Source organism: Muscardinus avellanarius (assembly GCF_963383645.1).
Source record: "Muscardinus avellanarius genome assembly, chromosome: 11".
NCBI lineage: Eukaryota > Metazoa > Chordata > Mammalia > Rodentia > Gliridae > Muscardinus > Muscardinus avellanarius.
This window is the reverse complement of record NC_137797.1, coordinates 99,897,235-99,918,145: the sequence shown is the minus strand read 5'-3', so window position 1 is coordinate 99,918,145 and position 20,911 is coordinate 99,897,235. Positions and strand designations below refer to the sequence as shown.

The window sequence follows — 20,911 nt, the reverse complement described above, 5'->3', positions numbered from 1 at the left end:
TAGAAAATCGGGCTGGGGGTATAGCTTGGAAGTAGAATGTCCCTGGGTTCAATCCCCAGCACCTCACCAAAATAAATAAATAAATAAAAGGCAAACCTCGTGTGCTTAACAGAAAACAGGCCCAAGACATGGCGCCACCCACCCAAGGCACCACTGATCCCTTCCCACCAACACCTAAAGGCATCCAGGCTACTGGATACTTCTTCCACTTTACCTGTTAGGAAAGGGAATGGGGCTGGGCAGGTGTGTGTGGTGGGGGGTACTGGGGACAGAACCCAGGGGCATTCTACCTCTGAGCTATGCCCACAACCCTTTTTACTTTTATTTTGAAACAGGGTTGTGCTAGGTTGACGAGCGTCTCACCACTTGCTGAGGCTGTCCTGGAACCTGCAATCCTCCTGTCTCAGCCTCCCAAGTACTAAAGTTACAGGTATCACCACGCCTGGCTGGCCATGACCTTTGTCCAGTGCTGGGAGAGGCTGGGAGCTTTCAAATAGTGTCCGGCTTCTATGTGTACTCTGAGAAAGACAGGCTGCAAGAAGGCCAGAAAAGATGGACAACGGAAGCAGACAGGGAGCAAAAGGCAAAAGATACAGAGAGGAGAGCTGCATGGGTACCAAGGTGATGGTAGGGAGAGGACCAGCAGGTGCAGATGGAAGGCCTCTCCCTCCTCTGGGGTCCCAGAATCACCGCCTTGAAAAACATCCCAGAGGGGTGGAGCTGGTTCCCCATTGGGTTGGGGCCAGGCCTCTGCCTCCTCCCTACCTCCAGAGACCTTGCTTCTTTCAGAATAAAAGTTCTGTGGGGCAAGGGTCAGAGAGAAGAGGCTCAGCCTAGGGAGGTGGCCACGCCAGTACTCCCAGCTGTTCAGGAGGCTGAGGCCAGATGATTGGAAGATCCAGGCCAAGCTGGGCACAGTGGCGAATGCCTGTAGTCCCAGTACTTGAGAGGCTGAGACAGGAGGATTCCAGGTTCGAGACTAGCCTCAGCAACTTAGTGAGACTCTCAACAACCTAGAAAGATCCAGTTTAAAAACAAAAAGTAAAAATGGCTGGGGGTGTAGCTTTGAAGTAGAATGCCCCTGGACAAAAAAAATAGAAAGAAGGAAGGAAGGAAGGAAGGAAGGAAGGAAGGAAGGAAGGAAGGAGAAATAAAGGTCCAGACCAGCCTGGGCCATTAATAAAACTTATTTTATTAAAAATAAAAAAGAAGTCAAGCATGGTGATGTACAATTTTAATCCCAGTACTTGGGAGGCTGAGACAAGAGGATCACAGGTTCATGGCCAGCCTTAATTACTAAGTGAAGCACTCCGCAACTTAGTGAGTCCTGTTTCAAAATAAACAGTTAAAAATAGGGATGGGTGTATAGCTCGGAGAAAGAATACCCCTGGGTTCAATTCCTCAGCACTACAAAAAAATAATAAAATAAAATTCACAGCCAGCCTCAACTACTTAGTGAGGCTCTCCACAATTTAGTGAGACCTTGTTTCAAAATAAAGAAAAAAAATAGGACTGGGGGTGTAGCTCAGAGGTAGAATGCCCCTGAGTTCAACTCCCAGTTCTGCAAAATTAATTAATTAATTAATTAATTTTTTAAAAAAGGGAGCTGGGTATGTATGGTGGCCCACTCTTGTAATCCCAGTACTTGGGAAGCTGAGACAGGGGAATTGTAGGTTCAAGTACAGTCTCAGCAAGTAGTGAGATTTGCATCAACCTAGCAAGACCTTGTTTCAAAATAAAAATTAAGCCGGGCATGGTGGTGCATGCTTGTAATCCCTGCGCTTGGGAGGCTGAGACAGGAGGATTGCACGGGTTCGAAGCCAGCCTCAGCTACTTAGTGAGGCTCTCAGCAGCTTAGTGAGATCCTGTTTCCAAGTAAAATTTTTTTAAAAAAGGTCTGGGAGTATAGCCTGGAGGTAGAAAGCCTCTGGGTTCCACTCCCAGTACCACCAAAAATAAAAAAATAAAAATAAATAAAAAATTAAAATTAAAAAATAGGGCTGGGGGTGTAACTTGGAGGTTAAATGCCCCTGGGCTCCATCCTCGGTGCCACAAAAAAATAAATTAATTAAATAAATAAAAAAGGCTGGGGCTCCGTAGTGGGATGCCCCTAGGTTCAATCCTTAGTACTGCAAAAGTTTTTTAAAAAAATGGTGGGAGACTTACTGTGAGAGCGGGACAGAGCCTGGGGGGGGGGGGTGGAAAGTCTCTGGCTCTGTCCAGATGAACACCCTGTCCCCCTTCCTGCAGTGGCTGGGAGACAAGAGTCCCTGGGGCCCTGGCAAAGAACGGGCTTGTGCTATTGACCCGGCCGCCAGCCTGGGACGAATATGGCTAAGTGGTACTGGCTAGCGCCCCCACCAGGCTCTCCACAGAGCGGAGCGGGCGGTGGACGGTGCTTCCCAGCACAGCGACCCAGCTGAAGCTCTGCGGGCTGCTGGGCCCTATGGCATCTCTTCCCAAGGCACAGGAAGATGTCCTGGTGCCCAGGCCATTGCCCCCACCCCCGGGGACGCAGTGTCGTGGCGCTCTGAGTTTCCCGTGCACGTCCAAGCCTCTCCCCACAGGACTGTTCTTGTTCTTGTCACGCTGCAGCCTCACCAGAGGTCCTGACTCGAGCTCAGAGGCCCCAGGATGGTTGTCAGAACCGAGCTAAGGTAGACTCAGTTCTGCAAAACTCCAGGGATCGTGGGCGTCCAGCCCACCCGCGCTAATATCCCCATCCTCTACTCGACCACGCCCCTAGGAGACAGACTCCAGGAAGAGGAACCCAAGCTTCCAGGGGAGGACCAAGCAACCTCAGAGTCACCCAAGGGGACCAGAGTCCTGGCCTATTGAGACAGTGGGAAGCTGGGGCTGCCGTTCCTCGTATGGACAGCAGGGGGAGCCACTCACTGCAGTGGAAGTCAGATCCTGCAAATTCAACCCTGACAGACAGACAGACAGACAGACAGACAGACAGACAGACAGACACACACACACACACACACACACACACACACACACACACCGATTCTCAGCTCATATATTCACTCTCACAAAGCCCTTACACCCACTTCAAATCAAGCCCATACATACCCAGAGAAAAAGATGGAGGCGGGGCAGGGGGTGAGGGGATCATCGCAAATTAAGAGAAGGCAAAGGAGGGGCTGTGGCCACAGGTTGGGGGACAGGACACACAAAACTTCAGAGTTGACTTAGGTGACCACAGCCTTGAGTCACAGGAATATGATTAGGAATCTGAAATGTTTCTTCCCACAGAGCCAGGGCCATCCTTCACTTCTACCCCATCACACCGCAATGCCAGGATGCGAGCAGCACCCTTGGGAGCCCAGCCTGACCAGGGCTCAGGATCAGCAGCCACCAGGCCCTCCTGCCTTCAGATCTCAGCCACCCAAGGGATTGGGACTTGCTCTGTGGGTATCGATTCTCCACCAAGGCCCAGGAGGTCCCAGCGGGTGAGATGGAGCTGACCTTCCAGCAGGAGAAGGGGACCCCTGTCTTTCTCAAGGGTTTCCAGAACCACCATCCGGCCGCACCGAGCCTCTGGCCCCAGCCATCCCAACGCTGCCAGGATCGCCCCCCTCCGCCCTCTCTCAACCTGAAGCCTCATGTCCTAACCCCGGAGATTACCCCAGTGACGTATGCATACCAAAGTATAAACGACAGATAGCAGAAAAGCAGAGATGGGTGGCTCTCGCCCCCTGCCGGCCAGGCAGGTGATGGGGATGAAGAGGAGCTGCTGCTTCTGCTCTGCAGTAGCACTTACCTGCCCACTCGCCCACTGGAAGCTTCAAGACAGGGAGCGGGAGCTGCTGCAGGGACCCGCCAAGTCCTGAGCCACTGCAGTGCGGGCGTGTGTGGTTTTCGGGCTCCTCCGGTGCCCCTGAGTGCACACCAAAGCTCCCCATTCCCTGGGGGCTCCAGCTGAGGCTCACCCTCTGCCCTTTGACCCTCCTGGGTCCCCACCAGGGAGAAGGTGCTCCCTCTCACCTGGAAACATTTTAGATTCCTAATCCTGTGTTGTGTGTGTGCATGCATGTGCGATCTGTCCCACAAGTCAGCTGAGAGCCAGTACCCCTTCTTCTCTCTCCTCTGTGTGGGTAACAAGGGCAGCAGCTTCTTTGCTGACCTGGGCAGGGGGCAAACACAGCACCACTTGAGAAATAATGGTCCCCGCCTCACTCTGTGGTCCTGGGGAAAGGAGCCCACTTCTGCGGGCCTTTGTTTCCTCCCGAGATGGCTCCGTTCAGCTCTGATGCTCCACAGCTGATCTACGACACACACACCCCCAGCCTTCTGCCCCCGGGGTTCCTCTTGCTCTTCCCTATTTTCAGAAGAGGCTTATTCCAAACTCCCAACCCAGTTGCAAGGAATTTTGTCATCCTTACACCCATAATCCCAGGACTTGGGAGGCTGAGACAGGACAATCTCAAGTTCCCAGCCAGCCTCTCAGCGACTTTAAAGGAACCTGTTTCCAAATAAAAATATAAAAAAGGGCTGGGGGCATCGCTCCGAGATAGACCACCTCTGGGTTCAATTCCTAGTACCAAAGATAATAAAATAAAATAATTTTAAAAGGGCTGTGGTGTAGCTCAGAGGTAGAACTGTGGGAGGCCATTAAGGTTTTCCCCTAAAAGGATATTTTTTACTCAGCTGACTGTCCTTTGCCCAGAGTCAACAAGGTTTGGGGTCATGGAAAGTTCAAAGTAAAAGGTCTGAGGGATCAGGTGGTGATGGCACGAGGGTACTGATTAACCTACCCGTAATATATGTGCTTTGGATTGGTCTCTATTGTATTCCAGTGGTGATAGCATGGGGATGTTGATTGACCTGTAGCTGTATAAATACCCCAGGAGTGGAGAGGCCGAAAGAGAGAGATGATATTGACCCAGAAGCAGTTGTCGACCAGTAGAGATAATGACCCAGGAGCAGGGGTCGGCCAGTAGAGATAGCAGGCTGGCGGGCCCCCCACATTAGAATTTAAAAATTCTTTGAATCAAATTCTAAGAGTTGAATTCCTCATCCTCATGCCTCTCTTCGGAACCCGTACTTTTGCCGGCTGGCTCTAACATAGAATGCCCCTGGGTTCAACAGTTCAACCCCCAGTACCAAAAAATACTACCCTCGATGGGCTGGAACACACAGGAATAGGGGAACCGCGTGGAGACTCCCAGAGCCAGGTCAAGGAAGACCGTGCCAGGACCAACAGGCCGCTCAGCTTCATCTTGCAGATTGGAGTGTTCAGTCCTTGCAAAGGTTTCTGTGGGGAGGGCACGATTGATCAATTGATTGGTTGGTTGATACCGTAGAAAGATATTGGCCGGGCAGGGAGGGGCTCAAGGCCAAGAATCATAGCTGGTACTCCTTTGGGTTGATGGACACTGCCCCACAGTGTCCATGACCTATTAAAGTCAAGCCCTAGTGTGCAAGCCTAAAATCAGGTGGGGGAGGAAAGCATAAAACAACCCCAAGTCTCATCAGAGACTTCGCCCTGTCCCAAATCCCCAGCCTGTCTACATCTGTACTGGCCATCCAGGACAGAAAGACGCCCAGGCTCTCAGCCCAGCTACCCGAGGCCACCTCAGCTTCTGCTATCTGATACCTCCCTCCTTACCTGGTGCTGAGTATAGAAGCCCCATCATGTCCTGACCCAGGACCCGGGAGGGTGAGGCAGGAGAATCGCAGGTTCGAAGCCAACCTCAGCAATTCAGAGTACCTCAGCAGCTTAGTGAGTCCTGGTTTCAAAATAAAAAGTTAAAAGGATTAGGGGTGTAGCTCAGAGGTAGAACACCCTTGGATTCAATTCCCAATAAGTGAGACAGACAGACAGACAGACAGACATGAGCAAGCAAATAATGAAGGCTCCAGAAAAACCTCCCTAGCCTGGACACGGGTCCTCTCACGGGTAGGACCTTCCCACTGCAGGACTGCAATGGCAGCACCAACAGAATTTGTAAAATAAAGTCTGGGCCAGAAACAAAGACTCCCCGGGGGGGTGTGCACACTTCCTGCACTTAGACCCGCATCCTGCTCTTACCTACTTTCCCTCGGTCCCCTCTCCTGCCTCTGCCCTTTCCCCTCTTTCAGTTAATGAGAAACAAAACCCAGTAGACCAGGTGCAAGCTTAGAAGGTATAGGTGAGAGCCGGAGGCTGGGGGAAGGATTTCAATTTGTCTTTTGACATAAGCTCATATTTTTTCCTGGATCCGCTATAATCCCAGCAACTCGGGAGGCTGAGGCAGGAGGATCACCCATTTGAAGCAAAGCTATGTTGACGTGGGTTCTTGTTCTTAGCTATTTTAGAAAAAATAGCCAGAACTATACTGCTGCAAGCTTAAGCAAATTTTATTATTGCAAAGGTAGAAAAAAAAGGGACAGAACAAAAAAGCACTGCGTCAGAGAAGATGCACTGGAGTGCCTTGAAAATAAGACCCTGAAGTTTTGAACACATACATTTTTTATAAGAATTTACAGCCTCCCTTTTCTACACAGTCTAGCCAATAATCTTTCTTTTCCCCCTAAATGCAGGTGCAGGCCCGCCAGTTACCTCTGCTGTGCAAGCCCTCTCTTGTTAGCCGCCTTTGTTCAGTCATAGGGACAGAGAGGTCTGACAGCACTGACCAAAATATGTTACTTGGTCAGCACGGTCAGGGGGCTGCATGGTAGACGCTTTGACTTTGGTTTTAGTTTTAAAGCATACATTGTCCTCCTCCTGTGTCCTTGGTAAGTTTTCAGCCTTTCCCACTATGTCTGCTAAAAGTTACTTGTTATGTTAAAAACTTGACTTACAATAAAGAAAAGAAAGACAGGAATATAGTCTTTTAAAGTATGAAGGTTTGGGGCTAAAACTATTTTGTATAATTAATTAATGTTGAGTTAATAGAGCTTGTTCTTTCATCTTTTAACTTTAGCCTAAACTCTTGTGAAAATCTATATAATTCTTTGTCTAAGTGCAGGTGTTTGTGTTTTAACAGTCAGGATTCAGCTGGGCTAACAGCCAACTCTTAGCTGACCAAGGTCAATTCTGGCGGCAGCTCCTGGCTGACAGCTTAGAGGCAGAAAAAGGTATTTTATTGTTCTGCCTAAGTATGAAAGCTTGTTCTTATTAGCAATTAATACAGCGCTTATTAACAATCAATATAGGCTCAATCCCCATCACTCCCACCCCCAGACAAGGACCAGCGTGCCATCCCACTCCATGCCAGCCCTGAAGAGCCCTGTCTGCATCTCTGCCCACCATCCCACGGGGAGCTACTTCTGCATCTCCTGCCCAGGCTAGAGACTAGGAACAAACGCTGCCTCTACACGCTATAGCTGGAGAGGCCTCGGTGCTATAAACACGGGCCAAGAGCAAGCTGCCCGGCCCTGGCCTCCCAGGGCCTCCATCACCTGCCATCCACGCAGCTATTCTGGCCTAAGTCCTTGAGGCTTCCTCTCCTTAATCCTAACACACGCCTAGCTGAGAACACGGTGGACCCTCGTATTCAAAGTATTGGATGCCCCCAAACAGTCACCAGCTACAGGCATGACATTTTTCTTTTTTTTTTGGGGGGGTGGTGGTGGTGGTTCTGGGGATTGAACCCAAGGCCACTTCACCTCTCAGCTATACAATCAGCCGTGTGTGTGTGTGTGTGTGTGTGTGTGTGTGTGTGTGGTGCTGGGAATAAAACCCAGGGGCAGTCTACCTTCGAGCTTAGACACCCCCAGCCCTAGTAACAGGATCTCACTGAGTTGCAAAGGGCCTCCCTCACTAAGTAGCTGAGGCTGTCCGCGAACCGTGATCCTCCTGCCTCAGCCTCCTGAATGCTGGGATGACAAGCGTGCGCCATCACGCCTGGCTGCTTAACAAATTTTGAGTGACAGTTTTGAGTGACAGCTGAGCAGAGTCCCTGGAGACACAGGGACACCTGGGCTGGACCATGGCCCAGACCATGCTGGACAAGAGGCTTCCAGAGGTTATGAATGGGACTTAAAAGACTTAAGTGTAAGGCCGGGCGTGGTGGCACACGATTGTAAACCCAGCATTCAGAGGCAGAGACCTGAGGATCGTGGTTCACGGACAGCCTCAGCTACTTAGTGAGGCCCTCAGCAACTCAGTGAGACCCTATTTCAGAATAAAAAGCCACCAGGCGTGGTAGCACACGCTTGTAATCCCCGTGCTTGGGAGGCAGAGACAGGAGGATCGCACAGGTTTGAAGCCAGCTGCTCTGGTTTAAAGAGACCCTGTTTCCAAATATAAAAATATAAAAAAATAGGTCTGGGAGTGTAGCCCGGAGGTAAAAGGGTTCCCAGGAATCCCAATACCAACAACAACAAAAAAAAGCAAAAAAAAAAAAAAAAAAAAAAAATAGGGCTGGAGGTATAGCTTAGAGGTAGAATGCCTCTGGGTTCCATCCCTGATACCGCAAAAAAAAAAAAAAAAAAAAAAAAATACTTAAATGTAAACTGGGCATTGTGGCATATGCTTGTAATTCCAGCATTTGGGCAGATGAGACAGGAAGATTGCAGGTTCAAAGCCAGTCTCGGCTACTTAGTGAGGCAATCCACAACCTACTGAGACCCTGTTTCAAAATAAAGAATTAAAATAGGACTGGGAGGTGTAGCTCAGTGGTAGAATGCCTCTGGGTTCAACCACCAGGCAAAAATTTTAAAAAGACAAACTGTGAAACATCCCTCATTCTTAGTGTAGAGGGAGAGGGAGGGAGGCTGAGTCCATGGGTCACAACTTCAAGTGCTACAAGACGCAGGCTGACTCTGTGGAAAGGAGCGGGAAGAACAAGGAGGAAGAGGTATGGCCGATTAGAAGCAGCAGCCTAGCCCGGAACCTGTCATTCCAATCTTTGGGAGGCCCAGGCAGAAGGATCGCAGGTTTGAGTCCAGTCTCAGCAACTTAGCAATACCCTGTCTAGGGGGTATAGCTTGGAGTTAGAGCATGTCTGGGTTCAATCCCCAGTAGAAAAGGAAGAGGCAGCAGCCAACTCACACACAAAAAAAAAAAACCCTTATGATACTGAGGATGGGACCCAGGGCATTCTACCTCCAAGCTACATCCCCCGCCCAATTTTTCACTTTTTATTTTAAAACAAGGTCTCACTAAGCTGCAGAGGGCTTCACTCAGTAGCTGAGGCTGGCTGGGAACCATGGTCCTCCTGTATCAGCCTCACAAGTGCTGGGATGACAAGGGTGTGCCGCCATGCCCGGGTGTAGGAATTTGTTTTCAACAGTAAGGAAGAGTCAGGACCAGAGAGAGCTTTTCTTCCCAAGCGTGGTAAGGGAGCTATTCCTGAGACTGACAGCAGGTGGCGCTCAACCCAGAGAATTAGAAAAAGGGAACTGCAGAGTTACCTAACTGACTTCCAGTAACTTCTCCCTCCTCCCCCAGGGCCTTCTCCAGCCCCACCTCTGGCTCTCTGGCCTGGGCCCGGGCTCTAGGAGGTTCCAGATGTCCAGCTCCTGATGCCTGGTCAGAGCCAGAAAACTGTCACTGGAGAATCCCTCACTCCACAGCCTGCTACAGCAAGATGTGAGTGTACGGGCTAGAAAGGCCCAGGGGAGGAAAGAGGGGGCGAGGGAAAGGTCACGTGCACACGGTATGTACACACACACACACACACACACACACACACACACACACACACAAGCAGCGCAGCAGGTAATCCAGGGGCAGCTGGAATGTTCCTGTGCCCTCCAGGAACCTTCTAACCTAGAGGTGGTCAGGTCTCATACTCTGAGCCAGGAAACATTTCAGGGGCCTTTGAGTGTACCCCCACTGCGGCCTCGGGTCCCAGGGTGGGTTTGGGGCTGGCTGAGGCTGAAGCAGCCCTCCTCTTCTGCTGAGGTGCGGCCCTCCGGGGATGCCCTCCGGGGCGCTGCAGCTGGGGCCCTGCATGGCTCAGGTCTCTCAGCCCCTCAGCGACACCGCCACCACCCTCAGGTACCCACAGTTCTCGACACCGCCACCACCCTCAGATACCCACAGTTCTCATGTGGGCTCATCCTGTCCCCCGCGTAGGTACTGGCTGCTCCTCTGGGGGGTCCTCCAGGCTTGCCCCACCCGGGGCTCCGTGCTCTTGGCCCAGCGGTTGCCCCAGCAGCTGACGTCCCCTGGGTACCCCGAGCCCTATCTCAAGGGCCAGGAGAGCAGCACCGACATCCAGGCGCCAGAGGGCTTCGCTGTGAGGTTGATCTTCCAGAACTTCGACCTGGAGCCATCCCCAGACTGTGAAGGGGACTCTGTCACAGTGAGCTGGGGGCTGCAGGCTCTGGGGAGGGAGGGAGGCGCGTCTCCCATCCAAAAGAGAGATGAAGGGCCCGAGCCAGGGGTGCTGGGGCTCAGCTTGCCTGGTAGGCAATGTGTGTCTACAGCATGGACTCCCTAGCTACCATCTGGGACCCACAGGGCAAAAGAGAGGCCACAGGACTGGCCCAGCACTTTGAAGGCTTACAAAGAGACACGGGGGTATTGCAGATCTGTCGAGGAAGAAATCAGGGACTCTCATAGCAGGTATTAGCCAGGCATGGTGGCACATGCTGGTAATCCCAGAATTCGGGAGGCTGAGACGGGAGGATCGGGGTTCACAGACAGCCTCAGCTACTTAGTGAGGCCCTCAGCAACTCAGTGAGACCCTGTTTCAAAATAAAGAATAAAAATAGGGCAGGAGGTGTTGCTCGGAGGTCGAATGCCTCTGGGTTCCATCCCCAGTACTGGGAAAAAAAAAAAAAAGAGTTGTTAGTAAATTTTAGAGGAACTTATATGTCCCTGGATGTCTTAGTTCTAGCCTCAAAGTTGATGGAAAGTTTATCTGGGTTTAACATTTCAGATTGGAAGCCATTTTGTCCAGAGTTTTGATCAATTGTTTTCTGTCCCTAGGATTGTGTTTAAAAATCTGATATCATTATCGCTCCGGATCCTTCAGCTTTCTATCTAGAATTCTGCAAATATTTTTCTTATTACTAATATTCTGAGCTTTCCCTGATGATGCGCTGTGGTGTGGGTGGTTTTCCACTCACTGGGCAAGTCTCTTAATCTAGTTCTTCAGCTCTTGGAATGTTCTTGCACTGTTTCCTTAATAATTGGAGATGTCTGCTTTGTTTTTCTCTTCCTGAAACTCCTTTAATTCACTTGTTGTATATTCTGAAATGATTGGACTGATTTGTGTGTGTGTGTGTGTGTGTGTGTGTGTGTGTGTGTGTTACTAGGAAGCCCAGGGACATTCTACCTCTGAGCTACACCCCCTGCCCTGTTTTTATTCTTTATTTTGAAACAGGGTCTCACTGAGTTGCAAAGGGCCTCACTAAGTAGTAGAGGCTGGCTGCGAACCGGGATCCTCCTGTCTCAGCCTCCTGAAGGCTGAAATTACAAGCATGCGTCACCATGCCCGGCTTCTCCTTTATCTTTATTTATTTATTTATTTATTTTTTTTTTGGTGGTACTGGGTGTGGAACCCAGGGCCTTTCTACCTCCGGGCTATACTCCCAGACCTATTTTTATATTTTATTTTGAAACAGAGTCTCACTAAGTTGCTGAGAGCCTCACTAAGTAGCTGAGGCTGGCTTCGAAACTGTACAATCCTCCTGTCTCAGCCTCCCAAGCGTGGGGATTACAAGCGTGCGCCACCACGCCCGGCTTCTCCTTTATCTTTAAATACCAACTTTTCCTTCCTGCTGTCATGTTATTTCATTACAAAGGGTCTATTTCTACCTTTTTATTTTGTAAGAGGATTGAACACAGGAGGAGTCTACCTCCAGGCTATATCCCCTTTTTAAATTTATTTATTTATGCTGAAACAGAGTCTTGCTAAATTCCTGAGGCTAGTCTCAAACCTGTGTCCTCCTCCTCAGCCTTCCAAGCACTGGAATTGCAGGAATGTGTGCAACATCTGTAATTAGTCTTACTTTCAAAGTATGCCTCTTTATAAAATATGGTTCTTGTTTTATTTTTTATTTATTTATTTGGTGGTACTGGGGTTCCTAGAAACCCTTCTACCTCCGGGCTACACTCCCAGACCTATTTTTATACTTTTTAAAATTTGAAAACAGGGTCTCTTAAGCCAGTGCAGCTGGCTTCAAACCTGCGTGATCCTCCTGTCTCCACCTCCCAAGCGCGGGGATTACAAGCACGCGCCGCCACGCCCGGCTATGGTTCTTGTTTTAAAAACCCAATATCTACTTTTTCCCCTCTGTTGGGGTGTGTGTGTGTGTGTGTGTGTGTTATAATTTTACATCATAAAAATAGGGAATCTAAAGCCCGACATGAGCTGGGCATGGTGGCGCATGCTTGTAATCCCCACGCTTGTGAGGCTGAGACAGGAGGATCGCGCAGGTTCGAAGCCAGCCTCAGCTACTTAGTGAGGCTCTCAGCAACTTAGTGAGACCCTGTTTCAAAACAAAGTGTAAAATAGGTCTGGGAGTATAGCCCAGAGGTAGAAAGCCCCTGGGTTCCATCCTCAGTACCACAAAAAATAAAAATAAAGCTGGGCATGGTGGCGCACGCTTGTAATCCCAGCACTTGGGAGGCTGAGACCCGAGGATCGCGGTTGACAGACAGACTCAGCTACTTAGTGAAACCCTCCGCAACTCAGTGAGACCCTGTTTCAAAATAAAGAAAAAAAATTGGGCAGGGGGTGTAGCTCAGAGACCAAATGCCTCTGGGTTCTATCCCGAGACCCACATTAATAATGATGATAATAATAATAATAATAATAATTAATAAGGCTGTGAGTGTAGCTCGGAGATAGAATGCCCCTGAACTCAGTCCCCAGTACCAAATAAAAGAAGAAAAGAAAAGAAAGAAACTTGACACCTGTTGATAACAAGGAAATGGAGAGCTAGCATGAACTGAGGGCGTGTGGGTGGATACGGAAGTCAGGAGACTGAGCAGGTTCGCCAGCTGTCCAGAACAGAAACAAAGCAGGAACCAGGAGCCCAGCGACTCCCCCAAATCACCTCGGGCTGAGCGACCTCAGGAAGGGATCTGAGCGACCTCAGGAAGGGATCAGAGCGGGAGAGGCAGCCAGACGGGGCAGCAGCAAAGGTGATCTGCTCTAAGAACCTACCAAGTTTGCCCAGCACGGTGCGCCTGCAATCCCAGCTGCTCCGGAGGCTGAGGCAGGAGGATCACAAGTCCCAGACCAGCCTTGGAGAGACCTGTCTTAGAGAGACCCTGTCGCAAATAAATTTTAAAAGAAGACTGGGGATATGCCTCTCTAAGGTGCTTGCCTAACATGCACAAGGACCTGAGATCGATTTCCAGTCCCGCAGAAAATAAAAATTAAAACAAGAACCTTGCCAGGCGTGGTGGCGCACGCTTGTAATCCCCGCGCTTGGGAGGCTGAGACAGGAGGATCGCACAGGTTCGAAGCCAGCCTCAGCTACTTGGTGAGGCTTTCGGTAATTTGGTGACACCCTGTTTCCAAATAAAATATAAAAAAGATCTGGGAGTATAGTACGGAGGTAGAGGGCCTCTGGGTTCCACCCCCAGTACCATAAATAAATAAATAAATAAATAAATAAATAAATAAATAAATAAATACAAGAACTTTCCGTGGTATGGTGGTGACTGCCAGGAAGCCCAGTACTTGGGAGGCTGAAACAGGAGGATCACGGGTTCGAGGTCTGCCTCAGCAACTTAGTAAGACTCCGTTTCAAAATAAAAATAAAAGCCAGGAATCCATGTTGCATGCCTGTAATCCCAGTACTTGGAAGGCTGAGACAGGAGGATCACAGGTTTGAGGTCAGCCTTGGCAAAAAGCAAGACCCTGTTTCAAAATAAAAAAATAAAAAGGGTTGGGAGTATGACTCAGAGGCAGAATTCCTCTGGGTTAAATCCCAGTACCACAGTAAATAAGTAAATAGGGCTGAGGGTGTGGCTTGGAGGTAGAATGCTCCTGGGGTCAATCCCCAGAACCACACAGGAAGGAAGGAAGGAAGGAAGGAAGGAAGGAAGGACAGAGAAGTGGAGGTGATGGGGTGGGCTGGGCGTTGGGGTGGGCTGGGCGTCAGGAACTATCTGCATATTCTTTGATTGGAAGTCTTGGCACTAAAGGCTCCGTGCTACACACCTGGGCCTCCCTGAGCAGAACTGACTGTTTTCTCAACGCACCGTTTCTGGCTGGAACCCTGATCTTCCCAAGGATCTTCCTGAAAATAGGGGGAAAATGGTGCCTTTTGCGGGGTAGCTGTGGCAGGCGCAGGAGCTATCCTAATGCGTGGCCACAGAACAAGAGACTCTTGAGGAAAACCCCGCAGACGTGGCTTCTGAGCCCCAAGGGGCACCGGCTTCGAGGCCAGGCGCGACCCTGTGCCGCCAGGGGTGCAGATTCACCCACAACGTCCCCCTGCTCCTCCTCCTGCAGATCTCAGGTACTGGGCTGGCGCCCCGCCGGCTCTGTGGCCAGCAGGGCACCCCTCTGGGCAGCCCCCCAGGGCAGAGGGAGTTCATGTCCTCGGGGCAGAGTCTGCGGCTGACATTCCGGGCACGCGCTTCCTCCCAGGACAAGAGCGCCAACCTGCACAAGGGATTCCTGGCCCTCTACCAAGCCGTGGGTGAGTGTCCCTCCTGGGGGGTCCACAGAGGGAGCCCTGTCCCTGCCATGGCCCCTAATATCATTTTTATTTTCTTTGTTGGTATTGGGGATTGACCCAAGGGTGCTCCAGCTCTGAACTACACCCTCAGCCTTTTTTAGTTTTTGTTTTGAAACAGGGTCTCACTAAGTTGCTGAGGCTGGCCTCGAACCTACGAAGCATTAAAAAAAAAAAAGCACTGTACAAGCTGGGCATGGTGGCCCACGCTTGTAATCCCAGCATTTGGGAGGCTGGGATGGGAGGATAGTGGTTTGCGGACAGCCTCAGCTACTACTTAGTGAGGCCCTTTGCAATCTCAAAACAGTGAGATACTGTTTCAAAATAAGAATAAAAAATAGGGCTGGGGGCGGGGTGTGGCTCGGAGGTAGAATGCCCCTGGGTTTCATCCCCAGCACCACAAAAAAAAGAATAAGCACTGTACAGGTAACTAAATATAGCCTTGGCCAGAATCCTCCCCGAGTTGTCAGTTTACAAGTTTGTGCAAACCAATGTCTGTTTTCCTACAGCCATGAGCTGTACTCAGCCCACCAGCCAGGCCAGTGGGAGCCCTGAGGCCATCACCACGCCTGGAGTCCACCCCTCCAAGACCCAGAGCCCCTGCCAGGAACCCTATTATGAGTTGGCACCAGCCGGTGAGTCCCCACCTGCTAAGGAAGCAGTTCCCATCTGCCTCCGTCCCACCCACAGGCCACGGCCCTCCAACACCTAACCTGTTGGCGGACATCTTCAGTGCTGAGCCTGCTTTACTGCCGCCCTCCTCTGCTCCACAGGGACACTCAGCTGCCCAGCCCCAGGGACCTGGAAGGGCGGACAGGATCGGGAGGAGTTCCCTCCATGTGTGCCTGGTGAGTCTCTACCTGCTGGGGCTGTTCTGATGGCTGCTTCCCCGGCCAGGCTCCACCGTTGCTGGGAGCTGGGGGACTTGGGCGAGTTTGGGCTAGACAGGGGAGAGGAAAGCAGGAGGCGAGGAGGGGACGCGGTGGGGCACGCCTGTAATCTCAGGATTTGGGAGGCTGAGACAGGATCACAGGTTCAGGGCTAGCCTCAGCAACTTAATGTGAGCTCTGTTTTCAAATAAAAATATAAATCGGGCTGGGGATGTAACTCAGAGGTAGAATGGCCCTGGGTTCAAACCCCAGCACCAAACAAATAAATAAATAAAAGCAACACCCAGTACCAAACAAATAAATACATAAATAAAACCGCGATCCTCCAGTCTCAGCCTCCCAAATGCTGGGAGGAGTGAGACCCTGTTTCAAAATAAAGAACCAAAAATAGGGGTGGGGGTGTAGGTCGGAGGTAGAATGCCCCTGGGTCCCATCCCCAGTGCCGCAAAAAAGGGGGGCCTGGAGTGTAGCTCGAAAGTAGAATGCCCTTGGGTTCAGTCCCCAGTACCACACACACACAACACACTCGGACACACACACACGCACACACACAAAGATGGCAGAGGAGGCAGGAGGAGAGCCCCGCAGAGCCAGCCTCAACACTAGCTCATCCAGGGTCCCCTGCTGCAGTAAGTCCAGTAAATCCATTCTGACACTGCTGGGCACACATCCTCATGGTGTGCATGGGACTCGGGCAGTGGGCTGAGGCGTGGGGACACTGGATTGGCTGTCCTTTTTTATTTTGAATCAGGGTCATGCTAGGTTCCTGAGAGTCCCAATAGGTTGCTGAGGCTGGCCTGAAACTTGCCGCCATCCTGTCTCAGCCTCCCAAATACTGGGATTACAGGTATCCGCCGCCACATCCGGCTTCCTGGGACCATCTTCAGGTGCCCTATCGCAGCACGCCACAGAAGCAGGCTGCTAACTGCCCCCTTCTCTGTCCTCTCTCCCAGCCTGTGGACGGCCAGTCACCCCCATCACCCACAGCCCGAAGACGCTTGGTTCTTCCAAAGCTAAGCTGGGCAACTTTCCCTGGCAAGCCCTCACCAGTGTGTATGGGCGTGGGGGCGGGGCCCTACTGGGCGACAGATGGGTCCTCACGGCTGCCCACACCATCCGCCCCAAGGACAGCGTGCATCTCAGCAGGAACCGGAGTGTGGATGTGTTCCTGGGCCACACCGACATAGAGGAGATGCTGAAACTGGGAAGCCACCCCGTCCGCAGGGTCGTGGTGCACCCAGACTACCAGCAGAAGGAGTCGCACAACTTCGACGGGGACATCGCCCTGCTGGAACTCCAGCACCCTGTGCCCCTGGGCCCCCACCTCCTCCCAGTCTGTCTGCCGGACAGCGAGAGTCTCTACCTCAGCGGCCTGTGGGGCTACGTGAGCGGGTTCGGCGTGGAGATGGGCTGGTTGACTTCGGAGCTGAAATACTCCCTGCTGCCCGTGGCGCCCAGGGAGGCCTGCGAGGCCTGGCTCCGGGACAGACAACGGACTGAGGTGTTTTCTGACAACATGTTCTGCGTTGGGGAGAAGGCACGGACGAAGAGCGTCTGCCAGGGGGACAGTGGGAGCGTGTACGTGGTGTGGGATGATCGCGCCCGTCGCTGGGTGGCCACAGGCATCGTGTCCTGGGGCATCGGGTGTGGCCAGGGCTATGGCTTCTACACCAAGGTGCTCAACTACGTGGGCTGGATCAAGAGAGTGATGGACGGCAAGGACTGACCACTGGGGCGCTCGAGTAGTGACCGCTCAGCTCTGCGGAGGCCCCAGTTAACAGAGGACTGAACCCTCAGCCAGGGCGGGGAATCCTAAGCCTGGATGCAGGCAGAGGTTCATCTCAGCAATTTTCTTTGTTGTTTGTTTGTTTGTTTGTTTGTTTGTTTGTTTGGGGACTGGGGATTGAACCCAGGGGCATTCTACTTTTACTTTTTTTTTTTTTTTTTTTTTGGTAGTACTAGGAATAGAACCCAGGGACATTCTTCTCCAAGCAACACCCCCAGCCCTAACTTTTTTGTGTGTGGTGGGGGGTCTGGGGATGGAACCCAGGGGCATTTGACCTCCAAGCTATACCCCCTGCCCTATGTTTTTATTCTTTATTTTGAAACAGGGTCTCACTAAGTTGCAGAGGGCCTCACTAAGTAGCTGAGGCTGTCCGCGAACCGCGATCCTCCAGTCTCAGCCTCCCGAATGCTGGGATTACAAGCATGGGTCACCACGCCTGGCTTCTCCCAGCCCTTCTTTATTTTTTTAAAAGGTTTATTGGAAACAGCAGGGAATGAAGAAAGATAGCTGAACACCCCATAGGGGCTGTCAGAACTTCTAGTGTCCAGAAGCTGCCTTCAGGACAATACTTGAGAATAGCCCAAGCCAAATTGCCTTCAGTTGCAGGCTGCTTTCTTCCAAAGTCCACGCGATCTGCCAGAAGAGAATAGGAAAAGAGACAGAACACCCCAAAGGGGCTGTCGGGTCTTCTGGTGTCCAGTAGTTGCCTTTAGGTCACTACCCGAGTGTCGCCCGAGCCAAGTGCTGTCAGTTGCAAACTACTTTCTCCCAGAGTCCACACGATCTGCCAGAAAAGAGGTGCAGGTCACCCCTAGGGGCCCTGGTCAGCCTTGATGTCCAGCAGAGGCCTTCAGGTCACTACCCAAGAGTAGCCTGAGCCACATGCCCTCAGTTGCACTCTGCCTTCTCTCAGGGCTAACACGACCTGCGAGAGAGAGAACAGCTTCCCAAAAGGGGAGGGGGTCCCGAGAGGGAAAAGCCCCCGCCCTATCTTTATTTTGAAACAGAGTCTCACTGAGTTACAAAGGGCTGAGGCTGGCCACATGAGACAGGAGGAACCTACAATCCTCCTGTCTCAGCCTCCCAAATGCTGGGATCACAAGTGTGGGTCACCATGCCCGCTATCTCAGCAACTTTCTCTCTGAATGTCTTTTTCTTTTCTATTTGTTATTATACTGGGGATTGAGCCCAATGGCATTTTACCTCTGAGCCATAACCCCAGCCCTTTTTATTTTATTATTGTATGTGTTCTGTGTGTTATTGGAGGTTGAACCCAGGGACATTCTACATCTAAACTATACCCTCAGGCCTTTTAATTATTTTATTTATTTTGACTTTGTGTTTGTGTGGTACTGGGGATGGAAGTCAGGAGCATTCTACCTCCAAGCTACACCCCCAGCCCTATTTTTAATTCTTTATTTTGAAACAGGGTCTCACTGAGTTGCAAAGAGCCTAAGTAGTACGTGAACCACGATCCACCTGTCTCAGCCTCCCAAATGCTGGGATTACAAGCGTGAGCCACCATGCCTGGCTATTTTATTTTATTTTTTGGTGGTAGGGATTGAACCCAGAGGGGTTTTACTTCCTAGCTATACCCCCAGCTCTTTCTTTTTTATTTGAAGCCAGGTCTCACTAGGTTGATGACAGTCTCACTGTTATCTGAGGCCATCCTCCAACCTGCAATTCTCCTGTGTCGGCCACCCAGGTACTGGGATTACAGGCATGTGCCACCATGCCCAGCCTCTGTGTGTGTGTGTATGTGTGTGTGTGTGTGTGTGTGTGTGTGTGTGTGTGTGTTTCTGGGGATTGAACTCAGGAGCATTTTACCTTTGAGCTACACCCCCATCCTTTTATTTTGAAACAGGGTTTCATTAAATTGCTGAGGCTGACCTCGAACCTGCGACTCTCCTGTCCCAGCCCCCCGAATAGTGGTTACAGGCGTGCGCCCAGCCCCTGAAGGTCTTCTGCATCCCTGTCCTGGGCTTCATCTGCTCACACAGCCTCCTCTGTACTCACCTGGGGAAGGATCACCTTCTCACCCCTATTCGGATGGAGCATGGGGAAGTCTCGATATGAAGACATATCCAGAGACTTCCGATGCTCGCGCTCTTGGCTTCTCCACCTGCCTCAACTCCGATGTGCGGGATGTCATCGCAGGAGCTCCCGTCTTTACTCTTCGTGCCCCTCGCGTCTTTCCGCTTCATCCTCACCCTGCGGTGCAAAGGGCGTGTTGTTATCCACGTCTTACAAACGAGGAGACGCGTTCAGGAAGACACCGTGATTCCGCAGAGTCTCACAGCTGGTACATGGCTGCCAAGATTGCGCTCCTCCCAGCAAGCCGAGATGCCCCTCGGGTGTCCTCCGCTTTCCCGCCCCGTCCCTCATCCCCACACATCCTCCCCCTGTGAGGATGGCGTCTTCTGCTACCAACACCCAGGTGAGCCCAGCGCTGGACCAGAAGTTCTTGCGGACACCCCAGCTTGTGTCCCCGACACTGACGACACCGCTATCCTGAAAAGACCAACTCTAATTTTTAGTAAAGATTTCAGGCGATTTACCGTGAAAGGGGAAAATTAAACACAAGAATTCTGCGAATAGAAAATGAAAATCCTGAAACAGAAGAGAGCAAATACATTACTCTTGAAGGTCAAGTTCCTGTGGCCAAAGATTAAATTTATCCTTGAAAAACAGCAGAAATTTTCACGAAGCTACTTCTACTTCCATTTTCTCCTCTCCCCCCCACCCTTTTGCAGGGTTGGGGATTGAACCCAGGGCCTTCTGCCTCTGAGCTACACCCGCAGCCCTATTTTTTATCCTTTATTTTATTTTATTTTATTTTTGGTGTTACTGGGGGTGGAACCCAGAGGCTTTCTACCTCCGGGCTATACTCCCAGACCTATTTTATATTTTATTTGGAAACAGGGTCTCACTAAGTTGCTGAGAGCCTCACTAAGTAGCTGAGGCTGGCTTCGAACCCGCGCGATCCTCCTGTCTCAGCCTCCCAAGCACGGGGATTACAAGTGTGCGCCACCATGCCCGGCTTATTCTTTATTTTAAAACAAGGTTTTCCTAAGCTTTGGAGGGAGGGTCTCACTAAGTAGCTGAGGCTGGCTTTGAACCTGTGATCCTCCTGTCTCAGCTTCCCAAGTACTGGGATTACAAGCGTGCACCACCACACCCACCCGGCTTCTACTGCCACTTTCTAAATGTGTACACAGTACGAAAAAACTATTAAAAATATTCTCAAAATACTAAAACAAAGGTGGTTTTAGGTGGTATGGTCTTAACTGTTTGGTTCTCCCTTGTTCACTAGTGGCAAAATTTTATTTAAGAAGCATGCATCATTTTCATTTATTTTATTTATTTATTTATTTTGGTACTGGGGATTGAACCCAGAAATATTCTACCTTGGAGCTACACCCCCAGCCCTATTTTTTATTATTTATTTATTTGTGTGTGTGGGGGGGGTGTGGGGATAGAACCTAGGGATATTTGACCTCTGAACTACACCCCCTGCCCTATTTTGTATTCTTTATTGTGAAACAGGGCCTCACTAAGTAGCTGAGGCCATCCGCAGACCGCAATCCTCCAGTCTCAGCCTCCTGAATGCTGGGATTACAAGCGTGTGCCACCACACCTGGCTTTATTCTTG

General features: G+C 50.9%; 1 protein-coding gene across 1 annotated transcript; it reads left to right on the top strand.

Moving 5' to 3' along the window:
- Window positions 1-9,857: 9,857 nt before the first annotated feature.
- On the top strand, window positions 9,858-17,199 carry C1RL (complement C1r subcomponent like; the record flags this gene model as incomplete). Its single annotated transcript, XM_080704979.1, has 6 exons — window positions 9,858-9,937; window positions 10,016-10,244; window positions 14,358-14,547; window positions 15,093-15,218; window positions 15,357-15,431; window positions 16,427-17,199. 6 exons carry the CDS (start codon window positions 9,858-9,860, stop codon window positions 17,197-17,199), a joined length of 1,473 nt encoding a protein of 490 aa, XP_080561105.1.
- Window positions 17,200-20,911: the final 3,712 nt, after the last annotated feature.